A 23031-nucleotide genomic window follows, 5' to 3' on the forward strand; every position below is an offset into this window, starting at 1 on the left:
AGGGAGGGAGGGAGGGGAAGGAAGGAAGAAAGAAAGAAAGAGAAAGAGAAAGAAAGAGAGAAAGAGAGAAAGAAAGAAGAAAGAGAGAGAGGAAGGAGGGAGGGAGAGGAGGGAGGGGAAGGAAGGAAGGAAGAGAGAAAGAGAGAAAGAAAGGAAGAAATGAAAGAAAGAGAAAGAAAGGAAGAAAGAAAGAGAGGAAGGAAGGGAAGAAAGGAAGGAAAAGAGAAAGAAAAGAGAAAGAGGAAGAAAGAAAGAGAGAAAGAGAGGGAGGGAGGAAGGAAGGAAAAGAGAAAAAGAAGAAGAAGAAAAGAAAGACAGGAAGGAAAGAAAGAAAGAAAAAGAAAGAAAAGGAAGGAAGGAAGGAAAGAAAGAAAGGAAGGAGGGAAAGAAAAAGAAAGAAAGAAGAAAGAAAAAATAAAGAGCCTTTAGTTGGTGATTGGATCATAAAGGCTCTGCCATCATGAATGGATTAACCCATTCATGGATTAATGAGTTAATGAATTAGTGGTTTATCACAGGAATGGGACTGGTGGTTTTATAAAAAGAGGAAGAGAGAACTGAGCTAGCACACTCAGCCTCCTCACTATGGGATGCCCTGTGCTGCCTCCAGACTCTGTAGATCCCCACCAGCAAGAAGGCCCTCACCGGATGAACCCCCTTAACCTTGGACTTCTCAGCCTCCAGAACTATAAGAAGTCAAATCATTTCTTATTAATTACCCACTTTCAGCTATTCTGTTATAAACAGCAGATGATGAATTCCTCTTTGCAATCAGTCAAAAATTTCATTATTTTGAGACTTATTAAATGCAAGCAAGTTATATATTTCTAGTGAATTAAAACTTTTATCAGAATTTTTTTGTCCTCTGTCTAGTAATAACTTGCTTTAAAGCCTATATTTTCTTTCTTTTTTTTTTGAGACAGAGTCTCACTCTGTTGCCCAGGCTGGAGTGCAGTGGCGCGATCTCGGCTCATTTCCATTTCAGTCTTAGTGGGTGTGTGTGTGTGTGTGTGTGTGTATTTTTTTTAGAGACAGTCTCGCTTTGTTGCCCAAGCTGTTCTCTAACTCCTAGACTCAAGGGGTCTTCCTGCCTCAGCCTCCCAACTAGCTGGGATTACAGGCAGACACCACCGTACCGATTTTATTTATATTTTATCTGTTTTTATATTTTGAGTGTATCAGCTGTAAACTGTATTCCCTGGATTTGTTTTTTAATCCAGTGTAATGTTTGCCTTTTACTTTGCAAATTTAGTCCGCTTAGGATTACTTATATATTTGGAATTAGTTCCTCCATTCTATTTTTTTATTTGTATACATGTCATCTGTTTTATGTAATTTTTTTCTCATTTATTGTGTGGTTTGGTTTTGGGTTTTTTTGTTTTGCTTTGTTGTTGTTTTTAATTGAACCAGGTGTTTTTGTTTTGCCTTCTTGTGTTTGTTTTTCTCATTCCTTTTTCCCCCATAATTAGTTTGGAGGTTTACATTCCATGTGTCCCCCTCACCTTATACCATGTGAGAGAGCGAGCTTCCAAAGACCTACTGCTTGTTGACCTGTGTCCCTTAAGTTTGGGGAGCTCGAGAACTGGCATTAAGTGCTACATCTAAAAAGCTGGGGCAAAAAAAAAAAAAAAAAGGAAACTGTACTGAAAGAAAATGATTCTTCTATCAACATTAGGACATGAATGGGCAGGTGTTTACCCTACACCAGAAGTGGACCCGGCAGGAAGGAGCTGGCATGGAGCCCTTTGTAAATCCTGCCCAGGCCTCCAAAAGACAGAATTGTCCCCAGACAACCTGGAGATGAAGGAAACATTCACAAGCAAGTAGGGAAGCATCGCCCTGTGGAAGGAAAGACAGTCGGCCCCAGGGGAGTACATCTGAGGAATACTCAGAAAAAAACCCTTCAGAAAAATGGTCACTTTGAACACCTGCCAAGCCCAGCAAGCAACAGCTGCAAGACCTCAAATGACCAGTCACACAACATGGCACCTTCTCCCAGCCTGACCCGTAAGGGCTCAGCAGCAGGGACGTCAACCATGAGCCCAGCCACATCCCTAATCCACTAAGCTCTCAGGCAACATTTGCACCATGTGACCCACCATCAGGCATAGGCCATAGGTCTAGTGGAGATCACCTGACCCAAAGGTAGCCAATGGGAAAGTTGAGTTATCTGGCGAACTGAGCCAATCAGATTCTCTCCTGGAGGTGCCACTGGGAGTGTGGACCCACAGACAGTGGGGAAAGAATCTGAGCCAATGTGGGAGGAGAGGAGCAGGCAGGAAGGTGGGTCAGAGACTTGGGGATCATGGCAAGCAGAAGCGGTGAGGAAGCAGGAGTGCCAAGGAGATGGAAGCAACAAGGCAAAGGAAAGACGTGTAGAGCAAAGGAAAATAAGGGAAATTTTAGTAAGATTGGCAAGCATCTATACTAAATTTCCTTATAGCTGAGGACTTTTTTTTTTCAACTCAGCTGAACATCTACAGACTCCAGCTGCTGAGTATCAGAGGCCATCCTAGATCTAGTTCCGGGCCAAGGGTCCCGGCTGTCTGCTGGTTTCTGTTCTTGTGTATTACGTCTTTCTGTCTCCCTTCCGCCCCGCATGTATCCTGACGACCAGAAACGCCCTCTACTTGAGATAACTAGAGTTGGACTCTGCTTCCTGCAATGCAAAGAACACAGCACGCAAAAAGAAAGTGAAAGACAATCCCTGACCAAGAAGAGAGCCCGGCTGTTTCCTGAACAGACTTCACACCAGGCAGTTCTTGCTGCATTTCCCCCAATAAAATCCTCCCTCGTTTTGCTTTATTTTATTCTGTGAAAATAAGCCTTATTATAAATCACAATGAAATCCACAAACCAAACCCCAAACTCTCTAGCAAAACAAGACCCCCTTGATGTATAAAGTCATCGCTGACAGGACAGTCTTTTTCAGTTATTGCTTTTGTCGCTTGTTTCTTGAGAACATGACTCCAATAAGGCTCATGGCTGCCAAGCCCATTCCTGCAACGCTTGCAGCAATGATGACATCTCTGACCTGCAACAAAGAAGAGGGTGGGTCACACTCTGTGTCAGGATCCAGAGTACAGGCTGCACATTCAGCAGAAACATTCAGCTCGGGATACCTCACATGCCCCTTGGCCTCCCTGGCCAAACTAAGGAGTCAACAAACATTGGTAGGGAAGAGGGGAGGAGAGGGCTGGATGGGAAAAGAATTCGTGGCTGGAGCCAGCTGGCCTGAAATTTACATGGAACCAAAGATGGAAAACTGGATTCACCGTGTGGGTATTCAAAGCATATAAATCCTCAGAGCGTGGCTGTGGAAAGGACAGGGAGCTGATGCCAGGATGGTCAAGATCTTGGCTGGCCAATGGGGAGCTCTAGAAGCAAAGGTGGAGTCAGGGAGGAATTGTTATTGAGTAGTCAGTAACTTATGACCTCCATAAGAGCAAGGAACTCGGCTGTCTTGTTCATCACTGTATCCCCAGTGCCTGGTCCTGCCAGGCATGGAGGATGGAGGTACTCTTCACATGTTCTTAAATAAATGACTCAACTATAAATGGTAGTGATGTTATGCTTAGAATTATTAGGATATCTGACTTGTTTGTAGTAGGAAAAAAAGTGTTTCAAAAGTAAAAGTAAATGTCCAGGTAAAAATTGAACATATGTCCAATTTTACTGCCTCCTGAAACTCAACTAAAAGTAAACTAAGGCATTTGTTTAAGGCATAATTCCACAAGAATACAGAAAACACTAAATCCTAAGGCAGCAAGGGAAAAAGCTGAGGATAAACCCTAATTATATAAAAGAACACTCCAAAAGGATCACATATTAAACCCAGGTACCTCTGGAAATGGGAAAGAATGAGAGAGAGCTTTAGCTGGTCCCTGAACCTCCTCCCTGACCCCTAAAAGAAGTCTGAACGTTTATTCTTTGCAGAGGGTACAACAGAAGGCTTAGGGGCCTAGAAACCTAGAAGCACATGTGAGAATGTGGGTATCATACCACAAACAAGGGATTGAGAGATTGTAAATATGCTAAATGTGAGACTCCCAGACCTCCTACTCCTCTGTTCCCAGAACTTTACGCTCCACGCAAGAGTCCAGAAGACTTTTCTGGGGAATCTGGCCCAAATGCAAACAACAAAAGATACCAATACTGGGAATTCCCAAACAGCCCACCCAGATCATCCTGCAGTGCAACTCAGAGTCAGCAAACCACTGCCCCTACACCCACCCCTACTCACTCAGAGCTCCATCCAGTAGCAAACCCCCACTTTTTTTTTGACAAACTGAAAACTGTTCAGCACAGTATGAAAGAGGTGAGATGCTCGGCTGGGTGTGGTGGCTCACGCCTGTAATCCCAGCACTTTGGGAGGCCAAGGCAGGTGGATGACTTGAGGCCAGGAGTTCCAGACAAACCCAGCCAACATGCGAAACCCCATCTCTAAAAATCACAAAAATTAGCCAGGCCTGGTGACATGTGCCTATAGTCCCAGGTACTCAGGAGGCTGAGGCAGGAAAAAATCACTTGAACCCGGGAAGTGGAATTTGCAGTGAGCAAAGACTGCGCCATTGGGCTCCATCCTTGGCAACACAGCAAGAATGAGGTGAGGTACTGTTTATATAAATCATAATTAAGTGATCTCAACAATATAATGATTTTACAGTATACATTAGAGGCCAGTATATACAGAGGGTAAGAGAATAGTAACAAGGAAAACATAGGTAGAAAGAATTAGCATCTCTTTCCTAACCTATGAAGTTGAATAATAAATCTTGGTCAAAACAATTTCCTGATAGTAAGACAGTGAGATATTAAGTGTATAAAACTGAAAAACCAAAATTATAAAATAAGAAAGGTGCCTTTACACAAGTACCACTTGACAGAAGTGTTATTTGTAATTTCTCTTGGAAAAAAAGAAATGTTTAAAATGCTTTAAGGATTCTAAAATAAAAAGAACAAATACATATTTAGCTTAACAAATTTAAGAGGAGAAATTGTATTTAGATGTTGTAATTTAAAAACCTAGGGCAACAACATTTAACAAACAGACCTTGTTTTTAGGATATAATTTGTTAACTATTTTAGTTTACACTAAGTAATGTGAGTTGGTTTTCTTTGAATTCAACTGAACATGATGGTTGGCAAGTGCACTTTTTTTTTTTTTTTAATCTTTGAGATGGAGTTTGCTCTTGTTGCCCAGGCTAGAGTGCAATGTCGCGATCTTAGCTCACTGCAATCTCCACCTTCCGGTTTCAAGTGGTTCTCTTGCCTCAGCCTCCCGAGTAGCTGGGATCACAGGCACCCGCCACCACGCCCAGCTAATTTTTGTATTTTTAGTACAGACGGGGTTTCACCATATTGGCCAGGCTGCTCTCAAACTCCTGACCACTTGATCCACCAGCCTCGGCCTCCCAAAGTGCTAGGATTACAGGCGTGAGCCGCCGCACCCAGCCAGGCAAGTGCACTTTTAATCATAAGCATACAACCAACACACCAAACATCTGAAGAAGTCCTCTAAAATCGAAGACAGAGACAAAAAAAAAATAGCAATCTGGAGAAACAGAAACTATATCTAGAAAAGAAAACATCCTTTTAACAACTATCGCTTCTCAGTCTTTTGGCTAAGATCAAGTATAAAAATTATCACTGGAGAATAAGACAGCATATTACATCCAAAAGGAAACATCCTTTTAAAAACTATCATTAGATCGCTTCTCGGCCTCTTGGCTAAGATCGAGTGTAAAAATTATCACTGGAGAATAAGACAGCATATTGTATCCAATAAATAAGAACATGGTACTATAAAAAATAATGCAATATTGAGAAAATGAAAACGGTTCATAGAAAATAAAAATGTGAAAAAACTCAATAGAAAAGTTGAAAGATAAAGCTAAGTTAAGGAACTCTCTCAAAAAGAATAGCAAAAAAATAAAGAAATAGAAACCAAAGGGAAAAAAATAAAATAAAAAATGGAACAATCCGGCTGGGTGCAGTGGCTCAAGTCTGTAATCCCAGCACTTTGGGAGGCCAAGGCAGGCAGATTGCTTGAGCTCAGGAGTCCGAGACCAGCCTGGCAACATGGTGAAACCCCATCTCTACTAAAAATACAAAAAATTAGCCAGGCATGGTGGTGCGCGCCTGTAATCCCAGCTACTTGGGAGACTGAGGCTGAAGAATTCCTTGAACCTGGAAGGCAGAGGTTGCAGTGAGCTGAGATGGTGCCACTGCACTCCAGCCTGGACAACAGAGCAAGACTCAGTCTCAAAAGAAAAAAAAAAAAAGAAAAGAAATAGTGCTCTGAGTCCCATCTTAATGGATAAAAGTAGACCTACACAAAGGCACATTACTATGAAATTTTATAGCATCGGGTAAAGATATTACAACATTTAGAGCAGGGAGAAAAACAGGAAATGGAGAAAAGATCAGGAATCAGGATGGCTTCAGATTTCTCAAAAGCAATTCTGGAAGCAAGATGACAATGGAGCAGTACTGGTACCAAAACAGAGATATAGACCAATGGAACAGAACAGAGCCCTCAGAAGTAATGCCGCATATCTACAACTATCTGATCTTTGACAAACCTGACAAAAACAAGAAATGGGGAAAGGATTCCCTATTTAATAAATGGTGCTGGGAAAACTGGCTAGCCATATGTAGAAAGCTGAAACTGGATCCCTTCCTTACACCTTATACAAAAATTAATTCAAGATGGATTAAAGACTTACATGTTAGACCTAAAACCATAAAAACCCTAGAAGAAAACCTAGGCAATACCATTCAGGACATAGGCATGGGCAAGGACTTCATGTCTAAAACACCAAAAGCAATGGCAACGAAAGCCAAAATTGACAAATGGGATCTAATTAAACTAAAGAGCCTCTGCACAGCAAAAGAAACTACCGTCAGAGTGAACAGGCAACCTACAGAATGGGAGAAAATTTTTGCAATCTACTCGTCTGACAAAGGGCTAATATCCAGAATCTACAATGAACTCAAACAAATTTACAAGAAAAAAAACAAACAACCCCATCAACAAGTGGGCAAAGGATATGAACAGACACTTCTCAAAGGAGACATTTATGCAGCCAAAAGACACATGAAAAAATGCTCATCATCACTGGCCATCAGAGAAATGCAAATCAAAACCACAATGAGATACCATCTCACACCAGTTAGAATGGCAATCATTAAAAAGTCAGGAAACAACAAGTGCTGGAGAGGATGTGGAGAAATAGGAACACTTTTACACTGTTGGTGGGACTGTAAACTAGTTCAACCATTGTGGAAGTCAGTGTGGCGATTCCTCAGGGATCTAGAACTAGAAATAACATTTGACCCAGCCATCCCATTACTGGGTATATACCCAAAGGATTATAAAACATGCTGCTATAAAGACACATGCACACGTATGTTTATTGCAGCACTATTCACAATAGCAAAGACTTGGAACCAACCCAAATGTCCAATAATGATAGACTGGATTAAGAAAATGTGGCACATATACACCATGGAATACTATGCAGCCATAAAAAATGATGAGTTCATGTCCTTTGTAGGGACATGGATGAAGCTGGAAACCATTATTTTCAGCAAACTATCACAAGGACAAAAACCAAACATCGCATGTTCTCACTCATAGATGGGAATTGAACGATGAGAACACATGGACACAGGAAGGGGAACATCACACACCGGGGCCTGTTGTGGGGTGGGGGGAGGGGGGAGGGATAGCATTAGGCGATATACCTAATGTTAAATGATGAGTTAATGGGTGCAGCACACCAACATGGCACATGTACACATATGTAACAAACCTGCACATTGTGCACATGTACCCTAAAACTTAAAGTATAATAAAAAAAAAAAAAGAAGAAGAAGACAATGGAGCAATGCCTCCAAAACTCTGAAGTGAAACCATTTCCAACCTAGAATTCTATACCCAGACAAAGTATCAAATCGAGTGAGAGGGTAAAATGACAAATAATTCAGACACACAGGGTCTCAAAGAATTTACCTCCCATGCATCCTCTTACAGAAAGCTGCTGAAAATGGTTCCCCAAAAACAGGGGAGTAAATGGAGAAAGTAGAAGACATGAGATAGAGAAAATGGGCCTTCTACTACTAGAGAGACTGGAAGGGAATCTCCCCAGAATGACAGTAAAGGGAGATTCCAGGAAAACAACTTAGTACCAGGTGTAAAGAATAACTGGTAGGCAGAATGATAAGCCCCAAAAGGTGTCCATGTCCTAATTTCAGGAATCTATAAATATATCATGCTACATGGCAAGTGAGAATTAAGCTTACAAATGGAATTAAGGCTGCTAATCAATTTACCTTAAAATACAGAAATTGTCGGCCAGGTGCAGTGGCTCACGCCTGTAATCCCAGCACTTTGGGAGGCCGAGGAGGGTGGATCACGAGGTCAGGAGTTCGAGACCAGCCTGGCCAACATGGTGAAACCCCATCTCTACTAAAAATACAAAAATTAGCCAGGCGTGGTGGCACATGCCTCTAATCCCAGCTACTTGGGAGGCTGAGGCAGGAGAATCACTTGAACCCAGGAGGCAAAGTTTGCAGTGAGCTGAGATCACGCCACTGCACTCCAGCCTGGGCAACAGAGCAAGACTGTCTCAAAAAAACAAAAACAAAAAAAAGAGGAAATTATCCTAGATTATTCAGATGGGCCCAATGTAATTACAAAGTTCCTTAAAAGGTAGAAGACAGACAGAAGAGTTAGTGTCACAATGATGCAATATAAGACTCAACCAGCCATTGCTCTAGCTTTGAAAATAGATGGGGACTATAAGCCAAGGAATGCCAGTATGTTGTGGAAAGTCAGGGACCCCGAATGGAGGACCAGCTGAAGCCACAGCAGAAGAACATAAATTGTTAAGATTTCATGGACATTTATCAGTTCCTAAAATTAATACTTTCATAACTTCTTACACCTGTCTTTACTGCAATCTCTGAACACAAATTGTGAAGATTTCATGGACATTTATCACTTCCCCAATTAATACTCTTATAATTTCTTATGCCTGTCTTTAATCTCTTAATCACGTTATCTTCGTAAACTGAGAATGTACGTCACCTCAGGACCACTATTGTACAAACTGATTGTAAAATATGTGTATTTGAACAATATGAAATCAGTGCACCCTGAAAAAGAACAGAATAACAGCGATTTTCAGGGAACAAGGAAAGATAACCATAAGGTCTGACTGCCTGCAGGGTCGGGCAGAATAGAGCCATATTTTTCTTCTTGCAGAAAGCCTATAGACAGATGTGCGAGTAGGAGAAATATCGCTGAATTCTTTTCCCATCAAGGAACAACCCTGGGGAAGGAATGCATTCCTGGGGGTAGGTCTATAGACGGCTGCTCTGGGAGTGTCTGTCTGATGTAGTTGAGATAAGGACTGAAATATGCCCTGTCTCCTGCAGTACCCTCAGGCTTACTAGGATTGGGAAATTCCAGCCTGGTAAATTCTAGTCAGACTGGTTGTCTGCTCTCAAACCCTGTTTCCTGTTAAGATGTTTATCAAGACAATGCGTGCACAGCAGGACACAGACCCTCATCAGTAATTCTAATTTTGCCTTCACCTTGTGATCTTTATAGCCCTTTGAAGCATGTGATCCTTGTGACCTACTCCCTGTTTGTACGCCCTCTCCCCTTTTAAAATCCGTAATAAAAACTTGCTGATTTTGTGGCTGGGGGTTGTCATCATGGTCCTACCAATATGTGATGGCACCCCTGGAGGCCCAGCTGTAAAATTTCTCTCTTTGTACTCTTTCTCTTTATTTCTCAGCCTGGCCAACACTTACAGAAAATAGAAAAGAACCTATGTTGAAATATTAGGGGCTGGTTCCCCCAATACCAGTAACCTCTAGAAGTTGGAAAAGGCAAGAAAATTGATTTTCTCCTACAGACACTAGAAAAGAATGTCAATGCTTTGATTTTAGCCCAGTGAAACTCATTTTAGACTTCTGGCCCACAGAACTGTTGATAATAAATTGTGGAGTCTTAAGCCACTAACTTTGTACTAATTTGTTACAGCAGCAATAGGAAAATAATGCACTTATCAATCCAGATTGGAGCATTGTGACTCCAGAGCCTAGCATGTTGAGGACTGCCATAACCATTATCCTCTCCCATTGTACAGTGTTTCTAACCTAAAGCAACTTCTGGAGGATGTGATCTACCTAAATAAGAGAAAGAGCAAAGAAACAGAAAACTAAGAGATCATAGAATCAGAGAATGCAATCCAAGAGAAGGAAAGGAAATCCAAAGGATGACAGCCAAGGGGAGTCCAGGATGACAGCCATGCAATTGGCCAAGGAGCAACCAGCACAGAGGGAAGAAGGGCCATCTCTGGGATAGACGTGTCCAAGCAAAATAAACAAGAACTTGTAGGTTACTTGACATGGTTTCCCTTGTGGAGAACTGTACTGAGAGCTAATTGGATCATGTGGGAAGAATTGACAACAGGTACAAAGAAAACTCAGCAATGAAAGGAAGTAATAATTATAAAGAAAAAAGAACTCCCTCCACTTCCCTCCCAAAACAGAAAGGAAACTATCACAATTCACCACAACACTCAGCTGTGAGTTTTCTCATCATGAGTTCTGGCTGCTGAGAAATCAGTTCTGGGCACCTTGTGTTAATTACACTGCTGTGTTTCCTGAGGTTAAACACAGCTATGTGTTTCCTGACATTAAACACATTTATGGCCCAGATAAGCCTCAGTAGCATCAAGATACGTATATATTTTTAACCACTGAAGATCCCCAAACTCTTCTCAACATTGGTCACATAGAAGTTTTAACAGATAGCCAGGCACAGTAGCTCATGCTTATAATCCCAGCACTTTGGGAGGCCAAGGCAGGCGGATGATGAGGTCAGGAGTTCGAGACCAGCCTGACCAACATGGTGAAACCTCATCTCTACTAAACATACAAAAATTAGTCAGGCATGGTGGCACGCACCTGTAATCCCAGCTACTCAGAAGGCTGAGGCAGAAGAATCACTTGAACCGGGAGGCGGAGGTTGCAGTGAGCCGAGATTGCACCACTGCACTCCAGCCTGGGTGACAGAGTGAGACACCACCTCAAAAAAAAAAAAAAGTAGTTTTAACAGACAGAATTCTTGATGACCAAAGTTTGGATGGAGCTACCAACCTGAGGTTTGACTGCTGCTAAGTCTTTAAATGCTCCTTTAAAAGATAATTAGGCATGGTTTTGTGGCAGCCATGGTTCTGTTGGGTTAACTTGCTAGGGAACCTGCATAAAATCACTTGTATCCAGCATTTTCCTTGCTAAGCTCTGTGTCAGGGTAGGAGAAATAGTCTGCAGATAATGGAGGAGGAACAATATGTCCCTAGTTCTTTATAGAACCTCATGGTGTGAAAACAAAAGCTGATGCAACTGGTTCATACAAAAGATACTTTGTCAAGGAAAACAACAATAACCTCATTGTTTGTGGCCATGCTTTGTACATAGTCAAAGAGTATGATTAAACACAAGACTGTTGGAAGCTAGTTAGTCCTAATAGTGCAAACTTGATGGGAAAAACTCTCTCTCCAAGAGTCAGTGCTACCTTCAGATGCCATTGATCATTTTCATGTTGCAAGACTGAAAGGTCCAATGCAGCTGCTGTGTTGTTATTACAGGATTTCTGATCATGAAAATGGGCTACCTGGTGTGTGTCACAGGTCTTAAATCAGGATATCAGGATATTGTGAAAGAGAAAAGCTGTCTCTCATTAGAAATATTAAGAAGACTGTTTTTTTTTAAGTGGGCAAACAAATTCTGCCAGACTACAGACATTTAGACATTTATACTACAAAGCTCTTCTGAGTTAAGCCTTGATTTAGGGAAATCTAAATCATTTCTGGAAAAAAGAAAGTGCTAATGTGCTGCCTTCACTTTCAACAATGTTATAGATGGATTAAAGAAGAAGTGGAGATAGTAGTGTTATTCTGAAAGCAATCCAATTGAGACTGTTAGAGGTTACAATATAAGAATGGTTATGAAATAGTTGTATATTTTCCAACAGTGATCAAGTATACAAAAAATAATAAATAAATCATTTAAAAAGAAATAAAATATTTGTATAGAAATTTGGTTTCATTTACAGTAATTTCAAAATAATACCCCACAATTTATCCAGATTTATGTAATATATGTATTGCCCCCAGACACATCTTCAATTTCTATTTACCTTAATATTTTCTCTCACTCAGACTAGACTTCATTGTGAGTATAGCTTCTGGTTGCTTTTTTTTTTTTTTTTTTAAGTACTGTTCAGTATGAAAGTTTCTTTACAAAACCCTACTAAAATATATGTTTTTTGAAACCTAAATATTTTTAGGTAGGTGGAAAGTAGGAGAATCTTTTTTTTAGAATATTCTTAGGCATGTAAAGCACAAATTACGTTTTAGTTTAAATTCATTGTTTCCCTTCTCAGGAAATTTGATTAATCATAAACTTTTTTTTTTGTTTTTTTTGTTTTTTTTTTGAGACAGAGTCTTGCTCAGTCGCCCAGGCTGGAGTACAGTGGCGCAATCTCGGCTCACTGCAAGCTCCGCCTCCTGGGTTCACGCCATTCTCCTGCCTCAGCCTCCCAAGTAGCTGGGACTACAGGCCACCACGCCCAGCTAATTTTGTTTTGTATTTATAGTAGAGACGGGGTTTCACCAGGTTAGCCAGGATGGTCTTGATCTCCTGACCTCGTGATCCACCTGCCTCGGCCTCCCAAAGTGCTGGGATTACAGGCGTGAGCCACCGCGCCCGGCCATAAATATTCTTTTGAAGGAAAATCTAGTCTGCTTCAAAGAGCTCAGCACAAATAAACATAATGACTGGTCAGATTCTTTAAAACACACAAAAATATCCTCATGAGTTAAATGAAAAGGAGAGTCACTGCACTGACAGGGCTTACAAAGAAAAATACTGGTGGACATTTTCCGATATGTACTAAATCTATCATCTCTAGCAAGATGAGGCATGCATCGAAGTTCTTTTTTTTTTTTTTTTGAGATGGAGTTTTGCTCTTGTTGCCCAGCCTGGAGTGCAATGGCACAATCTTGGCTCACTGCAACCTCCACCTCCCGGGTTCAAGCAATTCTCCTGCCTCAGCCTCCCGAGTAGCTGGCACTACCGGTGCACACCACCACGCCCAGCTAATTTTTGTATTTTTAGTAGAAACGGGGTTTCACCATGTTGGCCAGTATGGTCTTGATCTCTTGACCTCATGATCTGCCCGCCTCAGCCTCTCAAAGTGCTGGGATTACAGGCATGAGCCACTGCGCCAGGCCAGAAGTTCTATGTTAATTTGACTCACAGCATGTGTCAGTGATCATTACTCACCTAAGTCACTAGTTCTCAACTGGAGACAGTTTTTCCCTGTGGGGGGAATTGTCTACAGACGTTTTTTGTTCTTACATCTGGCGGTGGGATGCTACTGGTATCTAGTGTGTAGAGGCCAGGGATGCTGCTAAACATCCTACAGTGCACAGGACAGGACTTGACAATGAAGAATTATCTGGGCCATAATGTCAATAGTGCTGAGGCTGAGAAACCCCTATCCTAGACCAAGAAATGAAAGAGGAAATCTTTAGAAGCAGTAGAGATGGCACCTCTGTTTTTGTTGTAGAATATTCTGGCTTCATTTTCTGTGATGGGATCAAGTAGAATTGTTCATGCTGTTTCATTGTTGTGTTATCATTGTTTTGCCTCTTTCAAGTGAATGGGTAGATGGGTAGGGCCAAAGTCACAGGAAGAAAAGTGTGATGTGTTCAATTTGCATTGTTTCATTTTGCAAGTGTTAAATTATTGTTTACAAAAAGAATAATGGTATAAGACATTTCTTAGTTATTTTACTATCTCAAGATTTGGAATTTTATTTAATTACTCCAAATAGCATTTATGGCCAGGCGCAGTGGCTCACATCTACAATTCCAGCACTTTGGGAGACTGAGGCAGGAGGGTTGCTAGAGACCAAGAGTTTAAGACCAGCCCAGACAACAAAGTGAGACCCTGTCTCTACAAAAAATACAAAAATCAGCCAGGCATGGTGATGTGCACCCACAGTCCCAGCTACTTGGGTGTGTGTGTGTGTGTGTGTGTGTGTGTGTGTGTGTGTGTGTGTATGTGTGTGTTTGAGAAGGAGTCTCACTCTGTTGCCCAGGCTGGAGTACACTGGCACAGTCTTGGCTCACTGCAACCTCCACCTCCAGGGTTCAAGTGATTCTCCTGCCTCAGCCTCCTGAGTAGTTGGGACTGCAGGTGCCCGCCATCACGCCCAGCTAATTTTTGTATTTTTAGTAGAGACGGGGTTTCACCATGTTGGCCAGGGTGGTCTCAAACTCCTGACCTTAGGTGATCCACCCACCTCAGCCTCCCAAAGTGCTGGGATTACAGGCGTGAGCCACCACGCCCGGCCAGCCCCGTTCTTTATTCTGTTAATAACTGCTGAAAGAATAACTAAATGAGATGATTAGGATATATTTTGTAAACCTACCAAATATTCTTAACATAGAACTCTGAATTTCAAAAAGTATCTTATTGCTTCCCAAGGTTGTCTTGTACTCTGTATTTGGAGTTTATTGCTGCATAGGAGCATGAGTTTTACCATGAGTAAGTAAACACCCTGATAGTGATGCAAGATCACCAATGATGAAACTCAATTTGTTATCATGTTTGTCTTTCTTATGCTAATATTGTCACTGCTAATTCAAAAAAAAAAACTTCTATTATACCTAAATCTGTCAATAAATGTTCATTTTCAAATTTAAAAAGATACATAAATGGGCCAGGCACAGTGGCTCACGCCTGTAATCTTAGCACTTTGGGAGGCAGAAACAGGCAGATCACTTGCGGTCAGGAGTTCCAGACCAGCCTGGCCGATCTGGGGAAACCACATCTCTAATAAAAATACAAAAATTACCCAGGTGTGGTGGCACATGCCTTTAGTCCCAGCCACTCTGGAGGCTGAGGCAAAAAAATCACTTGAACCCGGGAGGCAGAGGTTACAGCGAGCCAACATCGCACCACTGTGCTCTAGCCTGGGTGATAAAACAAGACTCTGTCTTAATAAATAAATAAAAAGATACATAAATAAAAAACAAGAGACAGAAGATAAGAAAATCAGCAGAGCAGTCTAGGGATCCAACAGCCTAATAATAGGAGTGCCAGAGAACACAAAATGGAAAATTTCCAAGAACTAAAGAAAGTGAGTTTCCAAATTGACAGGAGTCACCAAGCACCTGGCACAATACATGAAAATAGACCCGTGCAAGGTAATAAAATTTCAGAACACTGACGATGAAGAGAAGATTCTATACAGTTCTGAAAAGAAAAAATAGATCACATACAAACAATAAAAAATCAGAACAGCTTCAGACTTCTCTACCGCAATAGCAAAAGCTAGATGACAATAAACCAATGCCTTCAAAATTCTGAAAAAAAAAAATACTATTTCTAACCTAGAATTCTATACCCAGCCAAATGATTAATCAAATGTGAGGATAAAATGAAGATATTTTCAGGCATGCAAGATCTTTTTTTGTTTGTTTTTTGTTTCTTGGGTCTTTTTTTTTTTTTTTTTTCTGACCAAGTCTCACTCTGTCACCCAGGCTGGAGTACAGTGGCGTGATCTCGGCTCACTGCAACCTCTGCCTCCTGGGTCCAAGCAATTCTCGTGCCTCAGCCTCACCAGTAGCTGGGATTACAGGCGCATGTCACCATGCCTGCCTAGGGATCTTTTTAAAATGTACCATTTCTCAGTAAACTATTAGGGGAAGTAGTCTACCAAAACAAGGGCATAAACCAAAAAAGAGAAGGACGTGAACTACAGAGGATAAAAGCATTAATACAGCAGGGAACTGAAAGAAACTTCTAGGATGCTAGTAAAGAGAGACACCAAGATGACAGCCATGCCTCATCAAGTGTGACAAGAAACAAATGTGGCCGGGCACGGTGGCTTATGCCTGTAATCCTAGCACTTTGGGAGGCTGAGGCATTAGGATCATTTGAGCTCAGGAGTTCAAGACCAGCCTTGGCAACAGAGTGAGACCTCGTCTCTATTAAAATAAAAAACAATAAAATAAAAAAAATTTTTTTTGAGACTGGGTCTTGCTCTGTCGCCTAGGCTGGAGTGCAGTGGTGTGATCTCGGCTCACTGCAACCTCTGCCTCCTGGATTCAAGTGATTCTCTTGCCTCAGCCTCATAAATAGCTGAGATTACAGATGCCCAGGACCATGCCCGGCTAATTTTTGTATTTTTAGTAGAGATGGGGTTTCACCATGTTGGCCAGGCTGGTCTCAAACTCCTGACCGCAAGTGGTCCGCCTGCCTTAGCCTCCCAAAGTGCTGGGATTACAGGTGTGAGCCACTGTGCCCAGCCTAAAATAAAATTGTTTTAAGAAAAGAAAAACAAGAGACAAATGTTTTGAAGGCTGTTATCCCCAAGAGATAGATGTAGTAAGTGCCACCATCCCCTGGTCTCCTGCTTTCACTGCATCACCTTTTTAACCTGACAATATTCAGGCACTAATGAAGTTCTTCTCATGGCCCTGCCCACTGATTCCCCAGAAGAAAGCTCTTATCAACTCTCAGGGAAGTTGAAGCCAGACCATGACCGACAGACTGCAATCTTCACAAACATTGGCAATATTGCCCTTTCTTTACCTAGTTAGCTATGTACCACCTACTCAATTTCTAAGTTGATCACCTTTAACATTAATATATAAATAGTTGTTGAACATGAATAACCCAACTGATTAAAGAAAAAAATAAGAGGATACCCATTCAAAGGTAACTAATATCCCATTGTAGACAGGTATAGGAACCGCCTAACAAACATGAGGGTTGGTGTAGTAAGCACAGCTGGTTATCAGCAGTATGAAGAGAGTAAGAGTGATTCCTATAGGTGGTGTTAGTCAGTGTCTTCCCATTCAAGTGGCTGTGGCCCACAGAGGCCAGCGGACCAGGCAATGGATGAGCCAAGCAAAAAAAAAAAAAAAAAGAGGATAATTTAAAAAAAAAATGAGGATAATTATGACTATTTTTACTACTACAATGTATTCAGTGTGCTAAGAATAAACATGCTCTTATTTAATTCACAAGGTAATCCTCCAAGATGAGTATTATCATTTGTACTTTACCAAAGTGTAGGCAGCTGGACTAACTCTCCTGAGGTCAGACAGCCGGCAAAAGGCAGAGACCAGGTCCGGCCCACATTGGCCTGACTCCAGGAGCCCAGGCTCTTAACCACCACACTGACCAGGGAAGAAGAAATTGGATCTCAAAAAAATAATAATAAAAGTGAACAGCCTGATGGATCTTAACCTAATCATTCATTGAAAAAAATATGTATTCTTTTGCATCAACAGCCATGTAAGAACCTTCCCAATGTTCTTTTCACCTATGCAAAAAAAAAAAGATGGAAGTGGCTGAAAGGGAGGGGGAAGAAGTGCAAGAAAATAGGAGGAGAAAAAGAGATTGAAAGGAAAGACAAAAATAAAATCAAGTAAATGAACAAAACTGCATCCCCTAGGGTCTCCCAGATTCACCCTTAGGGTTCAGCCAGGCTGAAGACAGTGCTGTTTATAAGCACGATCAGGCTATGCCACACAGACCTGGGCTTCAAATCCCAACTCTGCTAATTATCTGCACAGGAAAAGACAGGTACCAGGTCTGGAGACTCAACAAAGACTTTTTTGATGAAATGAATGGCTGTAGACAAGTTACTTAAGCTCAGTTTCCCAATCTGTAAGGTAGTGGGTCCTAAAACCTGCCTTTAGGGCTGGGGAGGGCCATCTCAGGGACAGGTGGCCAGGGAGGGCTTGGCAATGGGAATGATTATCATGTCTGTGACTCCTTTCCTTGGCCACCCACCCCCGCCCCCGACTACACTGATCTGCATTGCCAACTTGCCTCTCTCCCCACCCTTGTCCCCACCCCAACTGTGACATCCTCAAGGGCAGTAATTCTGTCTCTGCTATTTTGTCTTGTTCATGCCTCCATAGCCATGCCCAGCCTCCGTCAGCAGAGGGAATGGTCTGGTTCCTGGGGAAGGCGACACGGGCAGAGGACGCACCTGGTCACTGCGGGCGACTCCATAGCGCAGCTCATTCACAAAGTGCTCACAGTTCTCACTAGTCAGCTTGTAGAGCACCTCCTGCCCCACCAGCTCCTCCGCCCGCTGGATGATTTTGCTGCAGGGCAGCGGCGAGTACTTGTCATCGTGTTTGTTGTTGACCTGGTACTTGTCACTCCCGGCCACATCATACAGCAATTCCTTCTTCACGATGGCCTTGTCAGTCAGGGCGGACATGACACTGGCTGCACCAGCTCCTGCGACCTCACCTGCAGATCCACAAAGAGGAAACAGAGGGATTGGTCCTGGGAAGGGCCACGGAGGCTCAGAGCTGGCCCCCAGCCGGGTATCTGCCCTTGGCTCCATCCACAAAGGATAAGCAACAAGTGGAAGGTTCAGACGCATGGCTGTGGGCCTTGAGGAAGGTGTGTGTGGTCTCTGGGCCCTGGCTTCCTTATCTAAAATGAAAGGGAGTGAAGTTCCATGATTTACTGTGATTTTTTTTCTTACTCTAGAGAAGCTGGTCTTCTATACCTCATGACACTTAAGTGGCCCCCTTGGTTATGCAAATATGAGCCCAGAGCATACTCATCCACCTGGGAAGATAAGGTGGGAGACTTATATGATGGCATCAGGGCTACACCTACTTGACCACACAAAGCTGCTTACTGCAGAAAACATGGCTGGGTTTTCCAGAGTCCCAGCCCTTCTGGAAACAGAGCGACCAAAACGCACAGCTGTCCCCCTAGCTGTGATGGATGCTAAGGAGGCTTAGTGGGTACATGGGCACAGCCCAGGCCAAGGCCCAGGGCAAGGAAGGGCCACAAAGCTCCAGAAATGAAATGATCTTGAAGACAAGGAGTTCAGGTTCAACATGAAGACCAGGATGGTGGACAGGGAAAGCTGATGCCAACACAGACTGGGCATTCCTCCCACCTCAAACAACCTGTGCGGCGCAGGGAGAGGCAGGCACTGAGTATGATGATTGAAAAAGTGGGGATGGGCTGGGCAAAGTGGCTCACACCTGTAATCCCAGCAGTTTGGGAGGCCAAGGCAGGCAGATCGCTTAAGCCCAGGAGTTTCAGACAAGCCTGGGCAACATGGCAAAACTCCGTCTCTACAAAAAATACAAAAACTAGCCGTGTATGGTGGTGTGCACCTGTGATCCCAGCTACTCAGGAGGCTGAGGCAGGAAGATCACTTGAGCCCTGGAGGTTTAGGTTGCAGTCAGCTGAGATTGCGCCGCTGCACTCCGACCTGGACAACAGAGTGAGATCTTACCTTAGGAAAAAAAGAAGAAGAAAAAGTAGTTATGCACTCAAGGGATGGGCCTACGCACCCAGGGAGCATGTCAAAGGAGGTTCACTCTCACTCTCCTCAAACAGCCACTGTGACCCTGTCAGGGTCAAGGCCCCCAGGGTGCCACAGCAGCACCCTGTTAAACTGGGTAGGACCAGTCTTCAACAATGACATCCGTGTGACAGCAACAGCAGGAGAGGCCAATTAGATTTCAGGTCCTGCTCTTCTCCGCTTTCCAAAGACCAATAAACCTTTTCAGCCTGCGTGCAATGCCTACATGCAATGCCAAGATATTAGAAATTTAGGGAATTCAGACTTGATAGGAAAAGGGCACGTGAAGCTTGGAAGATTCATTGAAGTAAATAAAAGAGAGGGTGCCTTATTGGAGCCCTGCGTTTGTCGGGAGGATGAGCTCCTGGGGCCCACCCAGCCTCAGCTCCCAGGCAAAGTGGGTGACAGCGCAGGGACTCGGAAGAGGCAAGCAAGTTGCCTAGAGCCCAAAGTTTAAGGAGGCACCAAATCTCAGGGCCATGCAAGTGCAGTCAACAACCAAGAGTGAGGACTTCCTTAAACTTATATCTAGATGCCACCCAGGACAGGGGTACCCTGTGCTCAAGCTGGCGGTGAGAAGCTCTGGGTTCGACCCCAGCACATCACCAACCAGCTGAGTGGTCTGGACCTGTCACTTCACTTTGCTCCAGAAATCCCCAAATACACACTAAAATTGATGCACAAATACATATCAACACAGTAATTTAAAGTTCCTTCTTTTTTTTTCTTATTTTGAGACAGAGTCTCACTCCATTGCCCAGGCTGAAATGCAGTGGTGTGATCTTGGCTCACTGCAACCTCCTCCTCCTCGGTTCAAGCGATTCTCATGCCTCAACCTCCTGAGTAGCTGGGACTACAGGTGTGCACCACCACGCCCAGCTAATTTTTATATTTTCAGTAGAGATGGGGTTTCACCATGTTGGCCAGGCTGGTCTCGAACTCAAGCCTGGTCCGAGCTCAAGCAATCCACCCACCTCAGCCTCTCAAAGTTCTGGGATTACAGGTGTGAGCCACCACACCTGGCCTAAAGTTCCTTCTTTTAAAAACTGAGTCTACTGAAGAAAATATGAAGTGAACAATCACAGAAAGAGCATGTGGATGTGGCAATCCATCAGTGACTGAATTTTGGGATAGCTTGGACTGGGCAGTGCGGCATTGTGGTTAAGGGCACAGAATCAAGTCAGACTGCCTGGGTTTGGGTCCTGCCTGCACCCCTTACCATTATGCAACCTTGGGTAAGCTTCTTAACTTCTCTGAGTCCCCCATTCCTTGTAGGATAGAAACAAAAATAGTCCCTACTGCACAGGCAGCTGTGAGGATTAAAGGGGTTGGCCACAAAACATGCTTTCACCAGTGTCTGGCACAGGGCAGGCACTTCAGCAAGTTTATAAGCTTCCTTTCAGCTCTAATTTCTACAGTTCTCTCAGCAGCAGCAGGTCAGTCCTCCTTGCCTCATCTATCCCACATGACTCCTGTGAAACTCGAGTGAGATGCAGGTAGAAGCATCTTTTCCTTTGAAGGAGCATCACTGACCTGATAGTCTGTGACACACCTGTCCACCTGTCCACCTGGGTGCTTGTCATGCCTTCCCCCACCCTCTATCTACCACACACACCTGCTCAGTGCAGCCAGTCAATACTGAGGCCCTACTAGGTGCCGGGTCTTGTCCAAGGTGCTGAAGTCAGTGACGTGATCTGGACAGCAGGCCTGCCCTCAAGCAATTCCCATGCTACTGAGAAGATGCTGACAATGAACAAATACACAAAATAAGATACTTGCAGGTACCAACAGATACTATGGAAAGACAGAGTGGAGTGACATGGCAAGGATGACCAGGAGAGGCTGCCGTAGCTCAGGTTGGGGAGGCCACCCCAAGGAAAAGGTGTCTGAGCTGAGGCTTGAATGATGAAGCATCTAGAGCAGAAGAACAGGAGGAACGAAGTCTGCAGGGAGGAGAGAGCTTGGAATGCCAAGAGGCAGCAAGGAGGCCAACGTTGCTGGAGTCTAGAGACCCAGGAGGGGAGAGGAGAAAGACGAGGCCCAAAGGCACAGACCAGGCCGGGCCCTACAGGCCACAGTGTAGACTTTGATGCTTTGGTTTGGTTTGGTTTGTTTTGGGTTTGCTTTTTTGAGACGGGGTTTCACTCTGTCACCTGGGCTGGAGTGCAGTGGTGCAATCTTGGTTCACTGCAGCCTCCACCTCCTGCTCGTGCCTCAGCCTCCAAGTAGATAGGACTACAGTGGCGTGTCACCATGCCCGACTAATTTTTGTATTTTTAATAGAGACAGGGTTTCGCCATGTTGGCCAGGCTGGTCTCAAACTCCTGATCTCAGGTGATTCACCCACCTCAGCCTCCCAAAATACTGGGATTACAGGCATAAGCCACCGCACCTGGCCCTTGATTTACACTTTCAAACAATCACACCACCTGCCTATGAATGAGGAACTGGCCATGAGTGGCAAGAGGCAGAGAGACCAGCCAGAAGTGGCAGTACCACCAGGCGAGGGAGGGTGGTTGCTCATACCAGGGCACTGCAGTGGGGATGGTAAGAAGTGGTCAGAGCTGGGGTCTGTTTCAGAGATAAAGCCAACAGGATTCCCTGATAGATTAGACATGGGTTGGAAGGAATGGAGAATGACTCCTAGGCTTTAGGCCTGAGCAGCTGAATGGTGTCTTCCACTGGAGCCTCCCATTTGGGGCAGATCAAGTTCAAGATGCCAGGTAGACACCCAAGTGGAGTTACCAAGTAGTCAAGAGGTTATGCAAGTCTGAAGCTGAAGGGGGATCTAAATTGAGGGTTTGAGCTTAGGAGACATTGACAAATAGAAGGTGTTGGAAGCTAAGGAATCCAATGAGGTCATCTGAGCTCGATTTAGGGAAATGAGAGAGGAGGAGGAGCCCACACAAGAGACCAAAAGAGAAGGGCCCAGCGGGAGAGGAAGAAAGTCAGGTGCCAGGTGGAGAGCAGGAAGGTCACTCACATCAAATGCTGCAGAGAAGCCAAGTCAGCTGTGATGGGACTTGGCTTTGAGCTTTGGCAAGATGTGGAAGCTTTTTCCTACCCTTGAGAACTGCTCCGGCAGGGGGGCAAAAAAAGACAGTCTGAGAGCAAAACTCCATCTCAAAAAAAAAAAAAAAAGAAAAAGAAAAAAGAAAGTGTGGGTATAGGGGATGGAAGGCAGAATGGGAAGCGAGGAACCGGAGGTGGCCAGGCAGACAAAGCTGTAATGAGATCTGCTCTGCCGGACGTTAAGCAGAGAAGGATGTGAGGCCGGGCGTTTGTTTGATCAACGGGAGATATTACAGCTGTCTCTATGTCAATACGAATGATCCAGTTGAAAGGGAGAAGATGACAATACAGAAGGAGGTGGGGAATTTGAGGAGCAAAGTGCTTATGAAAGGAAGAGGAGGGGGTGGGGGTACATGGGTAAGGGGCTCAGGGTGGGGAAGATGACATCTACTCTGGTTACTTCTGATAGGGTGAGGCCACTAGTTAGAATTAAAACGATATGCAAAAGACATGTTCAAGGGCCGTGCGCGGTGGCTCACGCCTGTAATCTCAGCACTTTGGGAGGCCGA

The 23031-nt window shown here is 43.7% G+C and overlaps 1 protein-coding gene across 7 annotated transcripts in view; it reads right to left on the reverse strand.

Moving 5' to 3' along the window:
• Positions 1 to 2792: 2792 nt before the first annotated feature.
• PLAAT3 (phospholipase A and acyltransferase 3) overlaps positions 2793 to 23031 on the reverse strand; it is a 41674-nt gene continuing 21435 nt past the window's right edge. For 5 of the 7 annotated variants that reach the window (XM_055354354.2, XM_055354359.2, XM_055354357.2 and 2 more), the window contains 3 exons: positions 18101 to 18369; positions 10987 to 11107; positions 2793 to 3034 (listed from right to left, as the gene is read on the reverse strand). In XM_055354354.2, coding sequence (XP_055210329.1) covers positions 11003 to 11107; positions 18101 to 18369 — 374 coding nt within the window. In that variant the 3' untranslated portion in view covers positions 2793 to 3034; positions 10987 to 11002. The remainder of the gene's footprint in view (positions 3035 to 10986; positions 11108 to 18100; positions 18370 to 23031) is intronic. The other 2 variants (XM_019037166.3, XM_019037167.3) reach the window with 1 other exon arrangement.

Source organism: Gorilla gorilla, chromosome 9 (assembly GCF_029281585.2).
Source record: "Gorilla gorilla gorilla isolate KB3781 chromosome 9, NHGRI_mGorGor1-v2.1_pri, whole genome shotgun sequence".
Lineage (NCBI taxonomy): Eukaryota > Metazoa > Chordata > Mammalia > Primates > Hominidae > Gorilla > Gorilla gorilla.